Source organism: Electrophorus electricus, chromosome 8, assembly GCF_041902795.1.
Source record: "Electrophorus electricus isolate QZ-2024a chromosome 8, ASM4190279v1, whole genome shotgun sequence".
Lineage (NCBI taxonomy): Eukaryota > Metazoa > Chordata > Actinopteri > Gymnotiformes > Gymnotidae > Electrophorus > Electrophorus electricus.
The window spans coordinates 7,085,411-7,107,138 of NC_137504.1; the positions used below are offsets into that span (position 1 = coordinate 7,085,411).

The 21,728-nt window shown below is 39.2% G+C and overlaps 3 protein-coding genes across 3 annotated transcripts; all 3 read left to right on the forward strand.

The window, feature by feature from the left end:
• LOC113574923 (olfactory receptor 52E4-like) lies at nucleotides 1-1,603 on the forward strand. Its single transcript, XM_027006154.3, has one exon. The coding sequence runs from the start codon at nucleotides 235-237 to the stop codon at nucleotides 1,213-1,215; it is 981 nt and encodes a 326-aa protein (XP_026861955.3). The 5' UTR covers nucleotides 1-234; the 3' UTR covers nucleotides 1,216-1,603.
• Nucleotides 1,604-7,027: 5,424 nt separating this feature from the next.
• LOC113574932 (olfactory receptor 52D1-like) lies at nucleotides 7,028-8,135 on the forward strand. Its single transcript, XM_035527131.2, has one exon. The coding sequence runs from the start codon at nucleotides 7,059-7,061 to the stop codon at nucleotides 7,944-7,946; it is 888 nt and encodes a 295-aa protein (XP_035383024.2). The 5' UTR covers nucleotides 7,028-7,058; the 3' UTR covers nucleotides 7,947-8,135.
• Nucleotides 8,136-15,123: 6,988 nt separating this feature from the next.
• LOC113574978 (olfactory receptor 52D1-like) lies at nucleotides 15,124-16,919 on the forward strand. Its single transcript, XM_027006233.3, has one exon. The coding sequence runs from the start codon at nucleotides 15,565-15,567 to the stop codon at nucleotides 16,507-16,509; it is 945 nt and encodes a 314-aa protein (XP_026862034.3). The 5' UTR covers nucleotides 15,124-15,564; the 3' UTR covers nucleotides 16,510-16,919.
• The last annotated feature ends 4,809 nt before the right edge of the window (nucleotides 16,920-21,728 follow it).

Sequence of the window (21,728 nt, forward strand, 5' to 3'; positions counted from 1 at the left end):
ACAAGGAGTGTCTGCACTGAGAGGATAAAAAGCCTGTGCTGAAACATGGCCAGAACATTTATTGATGCTAATGTCCAGAGTATGCTAGAGGACTTCAAATATTCCCTGTACTGCTAATGGCAATTACCATGATAATATGTATTTATGTACTTATGTACAATAAGTTTTTAAAGTTATATTAAGATAATCTTTTTAGACTTTTAATGGAATGGTACATTTAATATGTTTTTATAGATGTATAAAGATATTACATTTTCTCATTATAGAGTTTCAGCTATGACTTCTGTTTATGATAACACATCATATAATGGCATGTTAATTTTGGCTGGAGTGATGGATTTGAAGCCAACGTGTGTTTTTCTTTTTTTAGCTTTGTTGGTTTATCTCTTAATCATTTTTTTCAACCTCACATTGATTGTGACCATTATTTTAGAAAAATCTTTGCATGAGCCTATGTATCTCTTTCTGTGTAATCTGTGTTTAAATGAACTGTATGGAACATCAGGCTTTTATCCTAAACTTATATATGACTTATTTTCCTCATCATATATGATTTCATATACTGGGTGTATGATGCAGGCAGTTATTATATACTCATCTTTTATGTGTGAGTTCACAACTTTAGTTGTAATGGCTTATGATAGATATGTTGCAATATGTAGACCATTAGAGTATAACAACACTGTCAGTACCCAGACAGTGAAAAAAGCTCTTTTATACACATGGACATTCCCTTTTATTTTAGGGTTCCCTAATGTTATGCTTGCCAGCCAACTGCCATTATGTGGATCAAATATCGATAGACTTTATTGTGATAACTGGTCTTTTGCCAAACTGTCTTGCATTCCTGCTAAAATTATCAATATATATGGCTTTACTCTGCTTGGCATATTTATGGCACATGCCTTGATTATCATGTATTCATATCAAAGGCTACTTGTTGCTTGTAAAAATTCTGCAGATAACAAAAAGAAGTTCATAGGCACCTGTGGTCCACATTTGCTGTCACTGATAAACTTCACTACAGCTGCACTTTTTGATTTACTCTTCAGTCGCTATGGATCAAAAGACTTTCCAGACCATCTACAGAATGCTTTTCAAGTTGAGATTCTTGTCATCCCTCCTCTTCTTAACCCACTTATATATGGCCTTAGACTTTCAGAGATCCGCAAGAGACTTTTTCGAAAGTATAGAAAATGCACAATACAAAATTAATTATTTTTTTTAAATATTATAGAGTGTTGGAGATTTTTTTTTTTAATTTTGTTAAACTGGGCATTATTAAATCTGTTTCATTGTAGTTTAATAATTAATGGATTTCTCCAATGCAACTGAGCAATTCCTTGATATCATTCCTGGCATCATTACAGAAACCACATATTTTATGTACATTATCTTCTTTGCATCTACATTGGTCTCTTTTAGGCAGATCTGTTTTACAGTTAATAGATGCAAAACTGTAGGCCATCTGTAGACTCACATAACTGTAATTTCTCTACAGCTACCACAACAAAATATATATACAAAATAAAGGTTACTGTGCATAATACTATATATACTGAATATATCAGACATTGATAATGAGTAATATAGCTTAATTTTATTTCTGCAAATAAAGTTGGAATGCATATTCTGCATCTTCTGTTGTGGCATTGTATGTATAACAATGATATGTAAACAAATTCTACAAAGTTGACTGTAGAATTGCTCTGATCAGGGAATGAAGAAAGGATATGAGAGGCAGGAGTGGAATGAGAAGTTCTGTTTATTTTGCAAATATATAAAAACAAAAATAGTTCCAATGTCAGGCTTCAATCTTCAGTTTGCTTTCCAGTGATAGAGCTTGGCACCTGCAGAAAGTATCTGTGCCTTTGGTTCATATAGTGGAAGGAAAACCTGCGTACAAGTAGGCTACTGCAAACCAGATACAGTTACACCCAATTTTAATCACCCTATAATATAACAGACAGCAGATTATGCTCAGCCATGCCCTGCTGCCAAATAGCTCCACAGCCTGCCTCAGACCATGAAGCCATCCAGCAAACATTTAATTATGTTGCATTGTCTACCAGAACTAATATAAAGCAGTACTCCCATGAACTCTGGATTTGCCCCTAATAAATCTCACTCTTCTATGCTCATGCGTTTGCATGTTATTAAAAAAATGGGTATGAAATAGCAATTTCCATCTCAAACACCTAACAATCAATTAATCTCACTCAGTTAAAGGAGAGTCTGACAGTAGAAATTTTCATGAAGGCTCCAATGGAGAGCAGTGATGTGGGGTCTTTGTGCTTGACCCCCCAAGTATTACAGGCCAGTCGAAGGGAGGAGTGCTCCAAATGTATACTGTGCAGTGGTCATCCACCATCTTAATGGCCTCATTCAATAACTCTGAGCAGTCCAGTAACAGTGAAAGGAAACATTACCTACTCTGAGGTTTGAACGACCCATAGTAAATTGACTATTCAGCATACAGTAGTATAGCTGAAGAAGAGTTTCATGATTGCTTCTGGGTCATCCTGTGAGAGGCTAAACTAGGCCAAAGCTGGTGCTGGTTGGCTACAGCAGACTGGAGGGCTTTGTGGTTCTCGACTTTGCAAGAGCCTCAAAATAGAGGAGCTGCTCTTGCTTTAGCTTGAGCAGAGCCTGATACTTGGTCTGTCACAGGTGGACAAGGGTCTTAATCATGGCATAAATACATTCAGTCACATATTCAAGCACTACTCTAGTATTCCTCTGGTCAGGACATGGAGAAATAAGACAGAGCTCTGTTTATTTCACACAAATACTGGAAAAATAACATAAGTACTACAAACCATGTACAGGTGCAACTATCTATCTATATCTATCTATCTATCTATCTATCTATCTATCTATCTATCTATCTATCTATCTATCTATCTATCTATCTAAAAGTAACTGTCTTTGGTGGTTCTTATATCTGTAACTTCCACATAGACACTGCAGAACGAATGACGTCACCACAGGCGCATGAAACACAGGAAGTGCAGGAGACCGGTCCTGCAGGTCCTGAAACAGAAGAAACAGAACAGGACACCCTGAACTATGCACACACACACACAAAAAAAAACATTGCGGAGTGCAACACCTCCACAGAATGTAATGATCTGCAATCTGCCAAGTTTGGTCACAAACTATGGTTTCAAACAAATCAGCTTGAAGGAGCTCCATCCACAACGATTGACATTGATTGATTTTTTAAAAATAATTATTTACTTTGAGACTCAAAACAATGGTGGCAATCCTCTCAAAAATGGGGAAGTATGTGTTGACCTCATGCTCCCAGAATACTTGTACAAATCCTATATGCTGACTAATGTAAAACAGAGGTTTCAGGAACAGGGCTTACTGGACCAGCAGATAGACTGGAGGTATGAGTGTTAGGGACCAGGGCTTTGGTACAAGTAGTGGGTACCGGCACTAGTGAGACTGCTTCTGGAGGAAGAGAAGCTGATGCTCATCCTCGTTATTGCAAATTCTCTGTCTGCCTCAATTTTCAGCCTGCATACCCTTAAAAGCTCCATCTCATGTTCTTCAAATTCTTCAAATTCCTTCAATTTAATCACTAGAATGGGATCCATTTCTGGAGACCAGAAACCACCAGGATCTATGTATGACGCACGCACAGGGTCAGCCACAGCTTCTACCATTTCTGAGTCCCGAATTACATCAGTGGCAACCCCTGGAGAACCGTTTCAACACGGAAGGGTTCTGTTATTTACCAAATCGTGCCTCCAACACATAACTGATCTCCATTTTAGGAGCCGACCGAGGTATATCGATACTAAAAAAGTTGGCCATCAAAAGCAGATCAACCATTCTGCACTTATCAGTTTGATTCCACATAGAGCACACATGGTGAATTTGGCTAAAGACAGACTAAAAACTAGAGCTCAAGACAGGCATGGAGCACCCAAGTTCACAAGGCCACCACACACCCCCACAAACAAAGTAAAAAACACCAGACAAGCAAAAACAGACCAAAGAAAATGAAGGATGAGCCCCCATTTTTTATGACCCTAGTCTATGTGGTGCAACCGTAGCAGCAATAAAGAGTATGAAACCAACTGGGCCAAGTGGGATATGGAATAAAGCAACCTGTAACAATAAGTGCATGATGAAAAGGTGATGTATTGTTTTGTCAATATAATATAAACTGGTGAAACATCAGGAGCAATTGAAGTGCCAAAACAATAAACAAAACCCACACTGCAAAACACCAGAGCCATCTACCCTTAAACAAAAACTATACAATTCTATACTAACTCCCTTACCAAAAAACAGCTCCCCCACAAAAAAAACAAGCACCACTCCCAAGAAACTATTTACAAGTATGTAAATCCAACAAGTAACTGAAACTAATAGCAATAGATACACAGTGAGAAAGGGAGAACACAAACACACCCAGGCTTACCAAAGGGATAATGAAGGAACTAAATAACATAAGGACTACTAAGCTAATGTGGTGATAAGGGTAACAAAGGCAAATTGAAAGAAGCAAAGCGAAACAAAACCAAGTACAAAGCAAGAGTCTAAACTATAAGAAGCCATCTTCAGTCTTCTAGGCAGGTACATATATAGGCCTTCTTGATTGGTAGGGAAGAGCCAGTAACAAGACAGCAGCAGAATCCAAATCCAAACTGGAGCACAGTCAGAAGGAAGGGAGTGCAGCAGCCTTAGCAATCAGGGGCATAACATTAGATTAACATTAATCCTTAAAATGTATTTATGGGAAAGAGATTCCTGCAAAAGGTAAAAGAATTCAGGGTGTGCTTTCCAAATATAGCTATAGGGACTAGGGGCACCTCTGTAATGGTGAGCAGTAAGGAGGCAGATGCATGTGTGTAGAAGAGCAAGATTTATTAGGGGCAAATCCAGAGTCATAGTCATCAGAGTAGTCCAGGGTCATTGAGCCAATATGGAGAGTACGAGGACACATGATAAGAACAAGGGCTAGAGTACACGAACAACTAAAACACAGACAAGGGCTGGAATGAAACACAAAGGCATGGAGTACAAACTTACGGGCATACAGATACAGGCTTTCAAAAATAGCCAATAAACAGCAAAGATGTTAAGGGACAAGACAGGGTTTAAATACCTTAACAAGATTAGAAATGAGGGGCGGAGAAAACGAAACTACGTAATGGAACCAAAACAAAACAAGACTGGGAAACCATGGAACATGGACGATAGGAGGGACCAACCATGACAATCCCATATCCACTAATGAACATTTTTGGTGTTTTTTATTTGTGTTGATTGTAGAGTTGATTGTAGAGATTTGTTTAGCATTTACAAAACCAATAAATTGTAGATAAAGGATTCCGAGCATGCTGCTTTGATTTCTCACTCCCTCTCTTCATTTCAAATGCAAATCCTGAGACCCACATGTGGCTTCCATTAATTCATGATTAACCCAACAGTAGCCATTCAGTTTACAATTTTCCTTTAACATTGACCTAACATTAGTATCATAATCAATACATTTGCTTTTGGTGTAACGTTAGTATCATAATAAATACATTGGTATAACATTACATTGGTGTTCTGTTGTGTGCAAATGCCCATGAATAGATTCTAGCATATTTGAACCTTGTGCTATAAGGCTTCCCTTTGTCTGCTATTATTTCTTCCCCCACTCACAAATGCATGTACATGTACACAGAGACACACATAAGTAGCAGGTAGTTCCCCCAGTGTCTCCCCCCCCACTTGTTATGGCTGTGTTTGCTGTGTTTTTGATGAATAAATATATTTTTGGTTGAACCATGTCACCCGAATTATCTTTCTGTTTAAACCTAAAGCCAAGATTACTGTTGAAGTAAAGCATTCAGCATTTAATTACATTATTAACTGAGTGTAAACTTGTGACACAGTTGATAAGATTATAACAAATAGTTGGAACTACTGCTATTCAATTAAATATCAATAGTAATATAATCTTAATTGTTAATGTTTCCAAAATTTCCACCATTTCATTTCATAATTTTTACTAGAACATACATGACCATAGCACAAGCAATTAATTGTAATTAAATACATAGTATCAAATTGCATATGACAATAAAGAACTTGACTTGAGGTGAGCTGAAACCTAGTCCAAACAGGGCAGGAGTGGCCAAGAATACGAGTCAAGTCAGTTGTAATTATGACACTGATTGAAATGATATAAAAGGTTTGATCATTCTACAAAATGCCTTAAAACTATTTTGAAAAGGATATAGGATGCTTACTTGAAGCACATACTTCATTGTTGCTACTTAGGAAAACAAACAAATGTCAGACAATTTTTATAAGTAAAATGAGTAGTCTGCGGTTCTATCTAACTTTATTTTAGGTTGTCTTGAAGTTTAAAGGATAGCAGCACCGGTGAAGACTTTTTGGGATTAAAGTGTGTTTTTCTTTGAGCTTCCCATTAAAAAAAACCAACAGTAATGTATGACATAGTTCCATGTGTCTTATGTCAATATTTATTTATTTGTTTATTTATTTACTTGAAATATTTACTTTTTGCAATTTGAGGTTTAAAATGATCTAAAACAAGACTTAAATGAATAAAGGCATGAATGAATGAATACACAAGGGAAATCCGGTCATATGCAAATGTCACACGCAAACAGGTCCTGACTCTCAATAGCAGGGAAAATGCACATAGAGCATAAATAGGCTATGGCAGTAAACAAGACCAGAATAATTGTATCTTAGGTCCAGGGTATCTTTATAGTCTGGATTTGTTTTTGGAGTTTGATATAAGCAAATCAAAATATATTTTTTAAATCAACAGCATTTTTCTTTACATTCTTTTCCCAGAATAGGTAACTTATTCTATGAACATAATATACTATAGTAATTTTTTTTCCTTGTTTAGATTTTAAAATGTGGTAAAACTCCCTGTTCTCTTATTATTATTGAATAGAAATTAAAGTAGAACCCTGTGTACTGTACATTAATTGTAATTTTAGGTTTTTCTCAAATCTGTTATGATTTCAGCATATGATAACACATCATATATCTTACTCACTTTGGATGGAATGGAAGATTTGAAGCCAAATGTTTTTTTTCTTTTTTTAGCTCTGTCTGTTTACCTCATAATAATAATTTTAAACCTTACATTGGTCATTACAATTATTTTAGAGAAGTCTTTGCATGAACCTATGTATATCTTTGTATGTAATCTTTGTTTAAATGAACTGTATGGGACAATAGGATTTTATCCTAAATTTTTGCATGACCTCTTTTCATTGTCACATGTGATAACATATGGTGAATGTTTGACACAGTCAGCTATTATATACTCATCAATTATGTGTGAGTACACAACATTAGTTATAATGGCTTATGATAGATATGTTGCAATATGCAGGCCATTAGAGTATCACAACACTATGGGAACCCAGACAGTGACTAAAGCTCTCCTATACTCATGGGTTTTTCCTTTTATTATAGGCCTTCCAAATTTTATACTTACAAGCCAACAGCCATTGTGTGGATCACACATAGACAAACTTTACTGTGACAACTGGTCTGTTGTGAAGTTGTCTTGCATTTCAAGTACAGCCAACAATATATATGGGCTTTTTGTGATTTCTGTATTCATGGTTCATGCTGTGATTGTTTTGCTGTCATATCAGAGACTGATTGTTGCTTGCAGGAATTCAAGTGACAACAAAAAGAAATTCATGCAGACCTGTGGGCCACATTTACTGTCACTGCTAAACTTTACTATAGCTGTGCTCTTTGACTTAATGTTCAGTCGGTATGGGTCAAAGGAATTTCCAAAACATCTGCGGAACTTTTTTCAAATTGAAATTCTTGTCATCCCACCTCTTCTTAATCCACTCATGTATGGCCTTAAACTTTCAGAGATCCGCAAGAACATTTGTCATCTATGTCTCAGGTTCCATTTGCATCTCAGTTAATAATAAGATAATAAATGTGTAAATCAGCAATAATTATTTATTTGTAATTTATTTGTAATAATTATTTATACTATTAACATGTATTATTAATGTAACAATTGCTGGCATTTAAATGACATGAAAGTTCATATAATATAATAGGAGTTGGGATAAAAACTATGATAAATGTCTGGGTTTATAATGAAATGAAAATAAATTCAAGTCATGATATTTTGTAATTTGAATCTTTTATTTTATTTTATTACATTTCTGTGCAGAAATCTGAGCTCTTTCAAGTTTCAAGTTTCAAGTTTCAAGTTTGGTTTATTTGTCACATACATAGTCATACACAGTATAACTCGCATTGACATGGTTTGAGAGTGCTCTGTCCAAACTGAGGAGAAAAAAACAGGGGTGTATAGGGAAATATATATCTATATATATACAAAATATATTAACAATGTATGTATAATATATGTATAATATGTTTATATACACAATGAACAATGTATATATGGATATGTATAAATGTATGTACACAATGTACAGTTCCAGCTTACAACTGAATATTTACAGTTACATGGTGGTGGTGGTCCCCAGTTTATCAGTTTCCCTGATTCAGGGCCCAAATGGCCTGTGGGAAGAAGGTCCTCTTCAGTCTCTCTGTCTTGGTCATCAGGGAGCGAAAGCACTTTCTCCTGCTTTTTTCTAATACTTTTCACTTCTTTATGTAAGTGGCTTATCTTACTCTTTTTAGAAATATTAGATGCAAACAAGAAATATGTTTTGAAGGCAGTTAAGGTGTGTTGTGGTTCTTTGTGCTAATGTATTGGTCTCTTTTCAGGACACTGAAAAATGAATAATTTGCTGTGCACCATTTTGGCTATTTTGACTTCGAATTAATTCTGCTTATTGAACTTTGCTTACTTACAAAAATCGGTGTGGGAGAAGGGTTAATGTAAAATTGATGTTAATATAAAACTGATTTAAAGGTAATGTACAACTTATCCAAAGTATAATTAACAAATATATATGAAAGAGCTAATTCTATTGCATAGCACAATATAAGTCATGAGAATATGCTTAACTGTTATTATCAGGACTGACTTTGTGTTGGTTCAGTCAGTCAACCTCCTGGAGTGCTGCAAGAGACTTGAGCTCAAGGAGACTACTCATGAAGAGGCACGCAGGCAGTTGTTAGGTCTTAGAATGATCTGAGTTTATTTTCACACCTGCAAAGCAGAAGCATACATGTTCCAACTATGAGCAAAAAAATCAGAAGCATGCTTGCTCTAACTAAGAACACAAAGCAGGGAAGCAATTACATTCCACACACTGGCAGCTGCCAGGGGCTGGAATGACTGGAGTGAGCTAGTCTGTGGGGATTTCTTTTAAAAGCTCACGATCTTGGCCATCCGCATGGATCACCTTATCCACGAGTGAGTTTTACTTATGTTACATCCTTTTGCCCTCGGACCATCAAGCCAGTACAATTGGGTCATAACATAACACTTGCCATGGATCTCTCCACCTCAGCACCTCCTCATCACTCTGTGTGATAACCTTTCATCTGGGTGTCTTTTAGGATTGGTACAGGTAAATTGGGAGGCAAAGATGTTTGTTATAAATGAGTCAGACCAGGCAGGCTTGGGCAATTATTTAAAGTCTGCTAATCTACACAACTGGAGCATGCAGTTTGGTGTTGGCTGTTTTGGCACTTGTTGTTGAAAGCCTACTATTTACTATATGTCTCTTTGCCTCTCTTGTTGTCACTTGCATTCCCAGTGAGAGTAGCTGTCCCTGACAGTGCGGGCCTTATGCCCTCTTCTTCCAAGCACTGGCATTACCATGGTGGTCCCTGGTGGTAGACACAATGACATAGCAGTTCCCAGCATCAGTGGTGGAAAAGGGACCCAGGATGTCAATGGTGACCCTCTACATAGGTGCACTGGAGTGAAATGATGGAAGCATGGCATTTGACTAATGCTGTGGCCTCTTCATTGCTCTACACTGGTCATAGCAGCACACATAGAGCTCTACATCTGTGCAGTTGCCTGGCTAGTAGAATCACCACCACAGCTACTTCAGCATTTTTTCCACACTGTGGGAAAAGTGCCTGATGCTATGCACTGCTCCAAGTACAGTTCTCCTCAGGCACACAGCACCTGCAGCTACCACACCCAGTGCCATAGGACCAGCTTCTATGCATAGGACCACATGCGTAAAACAGCCCATGAAACAACCGAAGACTGTCTGTGTAGGAAATCAATTGGACTTGAGCTAGATGTGCAGATGAGCGAGTTTTATTGGTTCTGTCCCTTATGCATCAAGAGAGAGAAGCCTTCAACTTCTCTCTCACATGAGTTCATATACCCCCACTATTCCCTGTTGTTCTGTCATGCGCTAATCTCATGACTCCAGGTGCCAGGCATCTCAACCGTTCCTTGAACATTCTTTCCTGGTAAAGACCAAGTTGTTACTCCCTGCTACTGCACCCCTGCCCAGCAACAGTTCAGCGATAACTGTTATACTCCATCACTTCTCTATTTGTCTTTCTTGCAGACTGGTCAAGATGAGGGCAAAGGTCACATAAAGGTTACATATTCCTTACTTCCTCCTTTAAGCAAGCATTAAGCATTTTCCCTCACACTGTCTCAACTAACATGCAGCACCTTGCTGTGGCCCCATGTGGCATAATGTTGGTCCAGCTCCACATTCACCCCACCTGGAGCCATGCACATACCCAGGAGAGTATAACATTCTCCTCCTGGCCATGGTGGGACTATTCACAGCATCAAGCCTAGTGTCAATGAGGACAACATCATCAGCAGCAGTACTCTTCTCAGTACTTCCACAAGGACAGACTTCAAGAGCAAAGCCAGTAATTCCCTGGTTTCACCATCTGAAGCTGCCCATAGCCTGGGTATAACTTTAGACAACCAGTTGTCGTTCTCAACTTATGTTTCAAATCTAACCCGGTCTTGCAGATTTCTCCTTTGTAACATACGAAGGATTTGGCTCTTTTTCTTGCAGGAAGCTACCCAGGTCTTATGCAATCTCTTGTGATCTCAAAACTAGACTACTGCAACTCACTACTTGCTGGTCTTCCTCTAAGACCCATCAAACCTCTACAACTTGTCCAGAATTCAGCAGCACAACTGGTCTTCAATCTTCCAAAGTTCACACGTTACTCCGCTGCTGCACTCCCTTCACTGGCTTCCAGTAGCTGCACATATCAGATTTAAAAGCTTGATTCTTGCTTACAAAACTAAAAATGGACCAGCTCCTTCATACATGAGGACAATGGTCAAAGCCCGAGCCATACCTCGAGTACTTCAAACCTCAAGTATGGCTCAGCTTGAAATACCATGCTTCAGGTCTCATGGAAGACTAGCATCGAGATTATTTTCTGTCCTGGCTCCAAGATGGAGGAATGAACTCCCACTTGCTGTCTGGACAGCAGAGTTCCTTTCAGTCTTCAAACACAGACTGAAGATGCATCTATTTGTGGAATATTTAAATAACAACTGACCCTGCTCCTATATTGGCTGACTACTTATTTTAGAGTATTGTTTATTACACTGACGTTGTTTAACAAACTCTAGCACTTATTGTTTATTACACTTCATTGTTTAAAATAGACCTTATGTATTTTGCACTTCTAGGCATCAGCAGTGATCCCTGTATTTCTATAGTATTCTAGATCATTGCTATATTGGACTCTAACCTACTCTAACCTACCAATACAATCATTCACTTCAGACAGGTCTCTAAATTAAAGACTCTTGGAATCAGCTACACATTATGCAGCTGAACTGACTTTCTTTCCTGCAGATCACAGTCTGTCAGGATGGGTGACCATAATTCATCTTCTCTCACACTCAGTACTGGATGTCCACAAGGCTGTGTCCTTTCACTACACACTGTACACATATGACTGCACCACAGCTCCAACACTATTATCAAGTTTGCCAGTAACACAACTATAATTGTCAACATCATCATCATTGATGAAGGATCATACAGGGAGGAAGTGAAACTCATCACAATGGTGCTGTAACGCTAGGGAGGTTAATGGCGAACACACGTCGTGTAACATCACTTCGGATGTGTGAGTGAATAGAACTGGAGATAAAGGAAGCCATATTAAATAACTAGAAAACTAACAAACAGAAAAAAACAATCAAATAACAAGTTTAATATACATAGCAACCAGATAAACAAAACATACAGGACAAAACTAACTAAGAAGACACACAACTGTCTAACAGACTAATGAGATGGGAATGATAACTAGGCAACTAAGAAAAGTAAACACTAAGGAATAACTAATGGGAGAACAACGACGCATTAACCTAAGACAAGCAGGGATAAAAAAAAAACAAGGAAGGGAAATGTACAGAATTGGGTTAGTTTAGCTAGACAAAAGATAAAGTCAGAAACAGAAAACAGGAAAACAGAACTAAATGGAAGACTAGAGAGTTACAGACAGAAGCTGAAAAGAAAAGACTAGACAATATTTGCATATATGAACAGGGGGAGTGAAACCTAGATTGAAGCGAAGTGACAGGAGAACACCTGATGATGACAGAGAACAGAACAACACTAGAGAACATGAAAAGTGAGAGAGTAACTTAGACAAGAGTGCAGAGAGAAAGTATAGACTGGAGCGATTGACCAGCAAACACAAGGGATGAGGGAACAAGGTTTAAATAGAAACACTAACAAAGGACAAACAAGGGACAGCTAGAGCTAAAGGGAAGGAGACAAGGATCCATAGAAACAGACGATAGCAGGAAAACAAGGAAGTGATTTGGGTAGCCAGGGAAACGGTGGACGGTCCGGTATGTGAGATTGACAGGTGCAACAACCCTTCCCTCAATGTCAGCAAAACCAAGTAGTTGATTGTTAAATTCAGAAGAGGGAGCAGAGTCCACTCTCCAATAATGATCAAGGGGACAATGGTGGAAAATGTGATCAGCTTCAAGTTCCTTGGTGTCCACATAGCTGAGGATCTCACCTGGTCACTCAACACCTAACACGTTGTTAAAAGTATCCTGATCAACTGCATCATGGTCTGGTATGATTGTGCCACTATTGCTGAAGGCAAGGCTCTACAGAGGGTGGTGAAAACAGCCCAGCAAATCACTGCAGCTTCTGTCCCACCCTCTACAAGAAGAGATGCCTAAGGAAAGCCAGTAACACCTCCTCTGACCGCACACTCCCCAGCCTTTACCATCTGAAAAGAGATACCAGAACATCTGAGCTAGAACCACCAGACTTAAGAACAGTTTCTACCTGCAAGCTGTTAAACTGATCACAGCAATCATAGCAAGAAAGAGCATGAACACTTACCACTTTAAATAGACACACGACGGTAACCCCGTGCAGGTATGTGCAATCACAGCGTGTACGGCTACAAATGATAGTGAACCCCACTGCACGCGGCAGGCTGTACCACATGACTCATGGGGGAGGGCGTCCCGTGACAGAACCCCCTCTCAAGGGGTGTGGCTCCCAACACGTCCATCCCAGGCTGCCTGTGAACCCCAGGCCGCCATGCACAAACACATACAAATGACACAATAATGCCTGGTGTCCACCCAACACAAAGCTGGCTAGGAACCAACGGCCCGGGAGACCTCTCAAGAGGAGGGAAGAAGGCAGGATCTCTGCCTCCTTCAGGGCAGCCCTATATGCTCTTGTGTACAGTACATTGTGCCTATAAACATACACAAGGCGCAAATACACACAAACAGACACGCCTGTACGAAAACACTTAAGGCGCCATGTTGCAGAACCTGCTTTCAGTGTAGGCGCTGTAGATGTGTCCATGGCCTATATGGACACGGGGGGTGCATGTCTGCCCCAGTTCCAAACATGCCCTCTCCCTTGACAGGGCACATCGGTACTCCTCGGCCCTGGCCCAATAGCCTCAGGCCACCCCCAAGAAATTCCTGGGGGTGTTCCCCTCCAGCTCCGGAGTGGACACAGACGTCGGTCGCAGTCCTCTCCCCAATATCCTGGGATCTAGGTGGCAGCACGGGATGTGCCTACGTACTTCCCGCTAGGAAGTCTATCTTGCACCGAGGGAGCTGGCGGTCCTGTGGTGGTTGGACATTCTGTAACGTTGCCGCTAGCTCGAGTGCCGATGGGTGTGGAACAGGACGCACAGACTCCCTCGACAAGGACATACATTTATTAACATAGAACACATACTATAACAATGGCACTCACACACAACATTAACGACAGACATGACTATACATTTAGCTGTACACAGGCTACACAACATTTAACAATGGCTACACAAACATTTAAACAGACTTCAGCAAACAATGACCAACGCCATGCATACACTAGCAGATGTTTAAATAGACACAGGATGGTAACCCTGTGCAGGTGCGTACAATCATGGAGGGCGTGGCTACAAATGACGGTGAACCCCCCCCCCCCCACACACACACACACACAGCAGGCCATACCACTCGTGGGGGGGAGCGTCCCATGACAGCTATGTTATAAAATTTATCATACCATCTTGGCACTGGTTATCAGCATACACCATGTTCAGCAGTTCTTTATTATTTATTGCCAATTATTATATTTTTTTCACTTAATGGGAGGATGCATGAATCTGATTCGGTATCTCACAATCACCTTGCTTGTCATTCATTAATGAAAGGAGTTTTAACAGCAAATACCAACAACTACAATCACTTAAGAAAAATCACTTAAGAAATCACTTAAGAAAAAAGAAAGAAAGAAAACTCAAGATAAGTAAGAAACTCAGCAGGGCTGGTCCTCTAGAGTTATATTCAAAAGGATAATTAATTTAGCTTGAATTGGCATTACAGAAATATTTAGAATAAGAATAATAATTAATTTTCTTCAGAGAAGATAGGAATGGGGTGAGAAACATTGAACTATAAATGAACGTTTAATTAAACATGAACATTTCTGTAACATTTAATGTTTTTTATGTTCCCTTATTAACTTCTCTTCACAGACACTGGTGAGATTTGTGCTAGAAATGGAAGGGGAAAACCATGGGGCAGTGGTGTCACATGGGAGATACCAGGGCGTAAGAGTCTGTGGAGGATCGTTTGGACTGAGCACATATAAAGCCTGTGACAGGTACATAAAATCAGTCATATAGAGTTGTATGCATATACTGATGTAACGGATACAACTAACATTCATTATACATTAAATTTATGGACCTAAATGTAATTGTAACTTATATATCACTATTTAAACTTCAACTCCGCAGTGGATTCATTTCAACTCTGCTAACTTTACCATTACTAAGGACAATTTCTGTAATCTAAGATTATTCAGCTTATTCTGCAGGGAAATGGAGGCAACATTTTAAGTTGCATATCTTAACTTTTGTTCATATTCTGATAACGTTGCTTAGATTAGTCATAAAAGGCTAAAACAATTTTTAATTAATTCTTATAGCATACTTTTAATTAAAAACATTCAAGTAGAAATATTCAACTCAGAGTTTTAAACAAGAATGTTTTAAACCATGTTTTGTATCTTGAAACTGGACATGTATGTTTTGCAATAGTTTCTCACTGAACCTCTAAGACAAGCTTTGGTCAAGAGTTTATTACTCATTCTGACTCTAACAATGACTTTACCATATGAAAACACATCATACATTGTCTTATTTACTATGTCTGGAATGAAAGATTTGATGCCAAAACATGTTTTTCTTTTATTATCTCTGTCTGTTTATCTCCTAATTATTTTTTTAAACCTCACATTGATCATTACAATTATTTTAGAGAAGTCTCTGCATGAGCCTATGTATCTCTTTGTATGTAATCTCTGTTTAAATGAACTGTATGGGACAACAGGATTTTATCCTAAATTTATGTATGATCTGTTTTCACCTTCTCATGTTATATCATATATTGGATGTTTAACACAGTCATTTGTGATATACTCATCTTTTATGTGTGAATATACAACTTTAGTTGTAATGGCTTATGACAGATATGTAGCAATATGTAGGCCATTAGAATATCACATTATTATAGGAACCCAGACAGCAGCAAAAGCTATTCTATACTCATGGGCCTTTCCCTTTATAGCTGGGCTTCCAACAGTAATATTTACCAGCCAAATGCCATTGTGTGGATCACATATAGATAAACTTTATTGTGACAACTGGTCTATTGTCAAGCTGTCTTGTGTTCCAAGTACAGCCAACAATGTGTATGGATTTGTTGTCATCTGTATATTCACAGCACATGCAATATTTGTTATGTTCTCCTATCAGAGATTAGTTGTTGCTTGTACAAAATCTAATGACAGCAAAAAAAAGTTCATGCAAACCTGTGTGCCACACTTGCTTTCACTGAGTAATCTCACAGTGGCCTTACTCTTTGACACAATGTTCAGTCGATATGGGTCAAAAGAGTTTCCAGAACATCTGCGCAATTTTGTCCAAGTTGAAGTCCTTGTTATTCCTCCTCTTCTCAATCCACTTATGTATGGCCTTAAGCTCTCAGGGGTGAGAAATAGACTTTTTTGTAGGTGTAAAAAGCCTAATAGAAAAATTTGCTTTTAAGTTATTTTTCTGTATTTCTGGTTTGCCCCTGTACTTTATTGGTTTATGAATTATCCCGCAACAACACATCTTTTTCCTTTTCTGTTTTAATTAAATGGTCTGGAAATGGTTTAGTCCATACCCACATATCTGTTATTTGGTTTGGATTGTAAAACAATATTCTTATGAATATGTGTGGTTATGTTTACTGAGAACATTTTGAACAATAGAATCAAATGTATTTCTTGGAAATAGTAATACATCAGCAGTTGTATATGACTTTCATTTGTTTATGACTCATTATGGTTTTTACAATTTGTGCTGCACAGGGAGAAGCTGCAGAAGAGTAGTATGTTTCTCAGTACGAAAACTCAGAGGTTGTACTTCTGCATGTCATATATCAGACTTTAATTGAGGAAAAAAAAATGTAATAAAGCAAACAAAATTTCATCCATATCATTCACTTGCATATATATAATTTTCACACTTAAAAGCCATAACAATGAGCAGAAAGAAAGCTTTCACAGGGCCTAGTGATTTATGAAAATTATTAGGCAGATATTGCTTAATTTTTTAAACAGATTTTTCTGTTGATGAATATTATTATTATTAATAATAATCATAATCATCATAATTATCATCATAGTAATAATAATAATATAACATATCAAATAAAAATACTTAATATGACATGTACCACTACTAAAATTCCACTCTTTCATCATGTCATACATCATGTGACCAGAGTGTGTGGTTTAATTCAGGCAGACCAATTCAAGTATCAATTAGAGTTCAGTTTTTTATGGGTGAAGAACATACAAAAAACAAAAAAAACAAGCAAACATCAGTTTCTAACCGACAATATAAGTGCACCCACGAAAACCCAACCTAACATTAACCTAACCTATCATTAATAACCCATAAAATGCTTAAAACAAAAAGGGATTTTAAACAAAAGAAATAAAAATATAATGACACATCAGTGGCATGGCAAATGAGATGGAAAAATATACTACCTGTGTGGGGTGTGGCAGAAAATCAACTAGGCAAACTAGACAACAAACATATGCCATACGGTTGCTGCCCCTGCTGGCAGATAGAGGCTGCTGGATTCAGACAGTGGAGGCAGCACAGGGAAACATGGCCACACCAGTGCATTTTCCTAAACAATACACAGCCACACCATACTGCAGGAAGGATGCAGTTGACACCACTCCAACCAGAGCCTGGGGCACAGTAAACACTGTGCCACCCAGAGTTTGGGGTACAGTAAACAATGCACCATGCCAAGTTCGGGGCATGGTAAACACAGCGCTACTCGGAGCTTAAAGAATGCCAAGCACTGCATCACCCATGGCCACATCAACCACCATGCATCCCTCAGGCACTTGAACAGTGCCCTCATTCGTCCACCAGGCCCCTTTACATCGACTGGGTGCAGAGACCGTGGTCATCTGGTGGGGTATGAGTGTGACACCAACTTCCCTGGAAAGCTTGGGGGACAATCTATACCTCCTGGGTGAGAGCCAAAGCATGCGTCAGCAAAAACACACACAAAAAAAACCCTTGTTTCTTCCCTTCTGTCACAGGCAACGAACATCCCAAAAAAAAAAAAAAAAAAACCCAAAAAACAGAGGCATAAAACGTGAATTTTTCACTGAACATTAAATGGAACAAAACAAAACACAGCTTTCCTCATACTGCACATTACCAGTAGCTGACATACATGATGCACAATCACTGGTTCCTCCCATACATGATAGAGGCTGTTCTGACCAACACAAAGCACCTTAGTAGGGGGTAACATATGCACAAGCTGGCTTTTGGCCATCCTCAAGGCCCAAAACATTTCTGCATCCTCCTCCTGGGGTAGTGGGTTTCCTCACAGCTTACAGCACTGAGTTCAGTGTCTAGCAGAAGCAGGAGCACTCCTCTAAGCTGCTCTCTACTGCTCCCTCAATGCATGCAAAGTACTGGTAGCACATGGAGGGCAAAAGAGGGCTTTGGCAATACTGCGCAGGCATCCATCATGACATTAGATGAAGCAGTATACCTGTAGTGCCGTGATCCACCTGCTGACCTGGCAGTTAGGGTCAGCACAAGCCAAATAATTGAAATGCATGAGTCAAATCAGCAAAGAACACCTGTCCACCGCAAGGAAATCCAAACTGAATATGAAAACATCCTCATAGGTGCAAGCCATAACTTGTGCACTTAGCTCAGACCCCCCAGTATGACCAGGAGCAACTTCTTCCTTCAGTTACGACCCCATCTAGGCTGTGAGGCCATAACAAGGAAAAAGAAAAAATGTGAATGGCTAACGGAATGTAAGTTGAAAAAATAAAACAGCAACAAAACAAACTGAATCACAAGTGGAAGGTTTTGCCAGTGTATTGTACAGAGGTTATCATTTACAAATAATCATTTACAAACACATAAACAGAGACAAAACCCAAACGCAACAAAAATATATATGTATATATACACAGCTACCCAAGCAGGAGGTGCAAAGTCGAAGTCCAAAAATGGGGATAAACAAGGTCATACACAAAATGTCATACAAATTTTCAATCACAGCCAAACAAACACAAAACTAACAAACAATCTCTCTCTCTCTCTCTCTCTCTCTCTCTCTCTCTCTCTCTCTCTCTCTCTCTCTCTCTCTCTCTCTCTCTCTCTTCTGGGAGGGGCCATTAAATATCTGACACAGTTGGCTTAAAAACCCAGTGAGGGTTACCCTGGAGTCTCAAACAGGTTGGAAATCCTGGCAGTGGACCTAGAACACATGCACCAAATTAACACAGCACAACACTTTTCATATTGACTTCACTGATAGTAATGGACTTGTAGTAGGGTGGTGTCACAGATCCTGCCCAGCCCTCTAGGATTGTCACACCCAGATTCTCCTACTCCAGGAAAAATCACCAAATAACCAAATCACCTTGACCTGATTACTGAAGTTCTACACCTGTTCCCTTCTAATTAATTATTCTCAGTCCTCATATATAGACAGTATAGACATGATGCATATCAAGTATTTCTCTCTCATGTTTGGTCTTCCTGGTTATCGGTCTGTTTCTCTCTCACACTACACCTCGCTCCTACCTGCTGAACTTGTCTTGGTCTCAGCTAGTCCTTCCTGCATAGCTTATCTAAGTCGAGAAAAAAATAAAAACATCCACATTTGGATCTGAACATCTAGCATTCATTAAAGAATATTTTGCCAACAGTTGGATCCAGCAGAGTTACAGCCCAAACTCACAGAACAAGAAGGTATCATTGCAGACTTACAAAGTGCCATCCAGAGACTCTCCAGTGGTCAAACATGTCCTCCTTCTGAAGCTGCGTATTCAGGAGGTGCTGTGTCTCATCAGGCTGGTATATCTGTTGCGTTTCCCGAGCAATATGATGCAATACTCTATGTACTTCACATATGATGCTTCTCAGTTCAGAACTGCAACTTAGCATATCCACTTTGTTTACTGATGAAGAATGTTCTTGGGGAACAGCCCAATGGGAGAGTCAGGACCCCTCTCTACTGTATAATTTGAAGGAGTGTTCTATAGTCTGTTTAAAGCTGCATTTGACCACCCAACCTCTGGAAGGGATCCTGGGACCCTGTTAGTCAAGCTTTGACAAGGAAGACACACTGTAGCTGAATATGTGAGACAGTTCCGCTTATGGCCTCTGGCAGCGGGTGGAGCGAAACAGCTTTGAGAGCTATGTTTGGCAGAGGACTCAAGTAGGAACTGCAAGTCAAACTTGAGTCAACAAATCTGTCTGAATTCATACAACTAGCTATAACAACCTGCAACACACCCAAGCCTGATAAGCAGAGTAGCTTTTGAGAGTGGTTCACTTCCTTGCTTGACTCCTAACATCAGGAACTTAGAGGAAGCAGATGCGCTGTCTTGTTTATATGACAAGGAGGACAAACCTGAAAGATCTGAAAGCATCTTGCCTAACAGTTGTTTCTTAGCTCCCATTAGGTGGGGTTTTCATCAAGAGTTAGATGAGGCCCTGTGTGATGATCCTGGCCCGGAAAAATTAAACAATATATATAATATAACTGATCTACCTCCCTCTGAAAGTAACACTATAATCATAGTGGTGGTTGACAGGTATTCACCTTTGTTTTCAGGATGTATGGTCTACCCCAATAAGATTATAGCCTCCCCACAGGTCATCATCCCCATATCATTGGGGAGGTTGGGAGGATGAATCAAGAACTGGGGAGATTCCTCTGGCAGTATTGGGCTTCGCATTCAGATTTTTCTCAATACTCACACTGGGCTGAACATGCACAAAATTCTCTCAAACACTCTTCTACCCAACTATCTCCTTTCCAATGTGTTTACGGATTTCAGTCCACTTTCCACTTCCGACATCCCTGCTCTGGATCACTGGTTCCACCACAGCGCTAAGACATGGGAAGTGGCACAACTCCAACTGAATCAGGCCATCTGCTCATAACAACCACCAGAGCCCAGGGCTCTGGTTATCACCACCAGAGCCCTGAACCTGTATTCCACACTGGTCAGAGTGTGCGCGTCCTCACGCAATATGAAATTGGGGTCATCTTGCAGGAAATTAAGCCCTCATGCTCTGAAGAATTAACCCAGTTTCTTATCAATTATTGATCTAGCTTCCATGTCTCTTTGCTGAAACAAGTGCACTATCGCCCTTTGTTCACAGGTTCTGCTCCTGTCAGTCTGTCTATGTGGTGTGAGAGATCCTGGATTCCTGTAGACGAGATGGCTGCCTGCATTATTTCATTGATTGGGAGGGGTATGAGTGAGAGGAACAACCCTGGGTACCTTCAGAGAACATACTGGACCACTTGCTCATCTCTGACTTCCATGCTGCCCATCTGGATCATCCCGGCCCCAGGAGCTGAGGCAGGCCAAGGGCTGATTTCTGAGGAAGTTCAGCATTTGCTTTGTGTAAAGCAGATTTCCACGTTTGCCTATTTTTTTCAGTACTCCAGATATTGAAATACAATAGGAGAGAGGGCTATTTTTTTTCCACCTAAGCTGTAGAATGCTTAACATATAGCAAGTGCAGAACCAGCTAAATTAGCAGTACAAAAATATTCACATAATAATTAATACAAATAAAAATAATGTAATTACTATAAATAAAAAATAGGTCACTGTGATTTGCCTTGATTTTTCTTTTTAAAACAACAGTTATATATAGTTCTGTTTCAAATGTATGGGATTGGAAATTGGAAATGATTG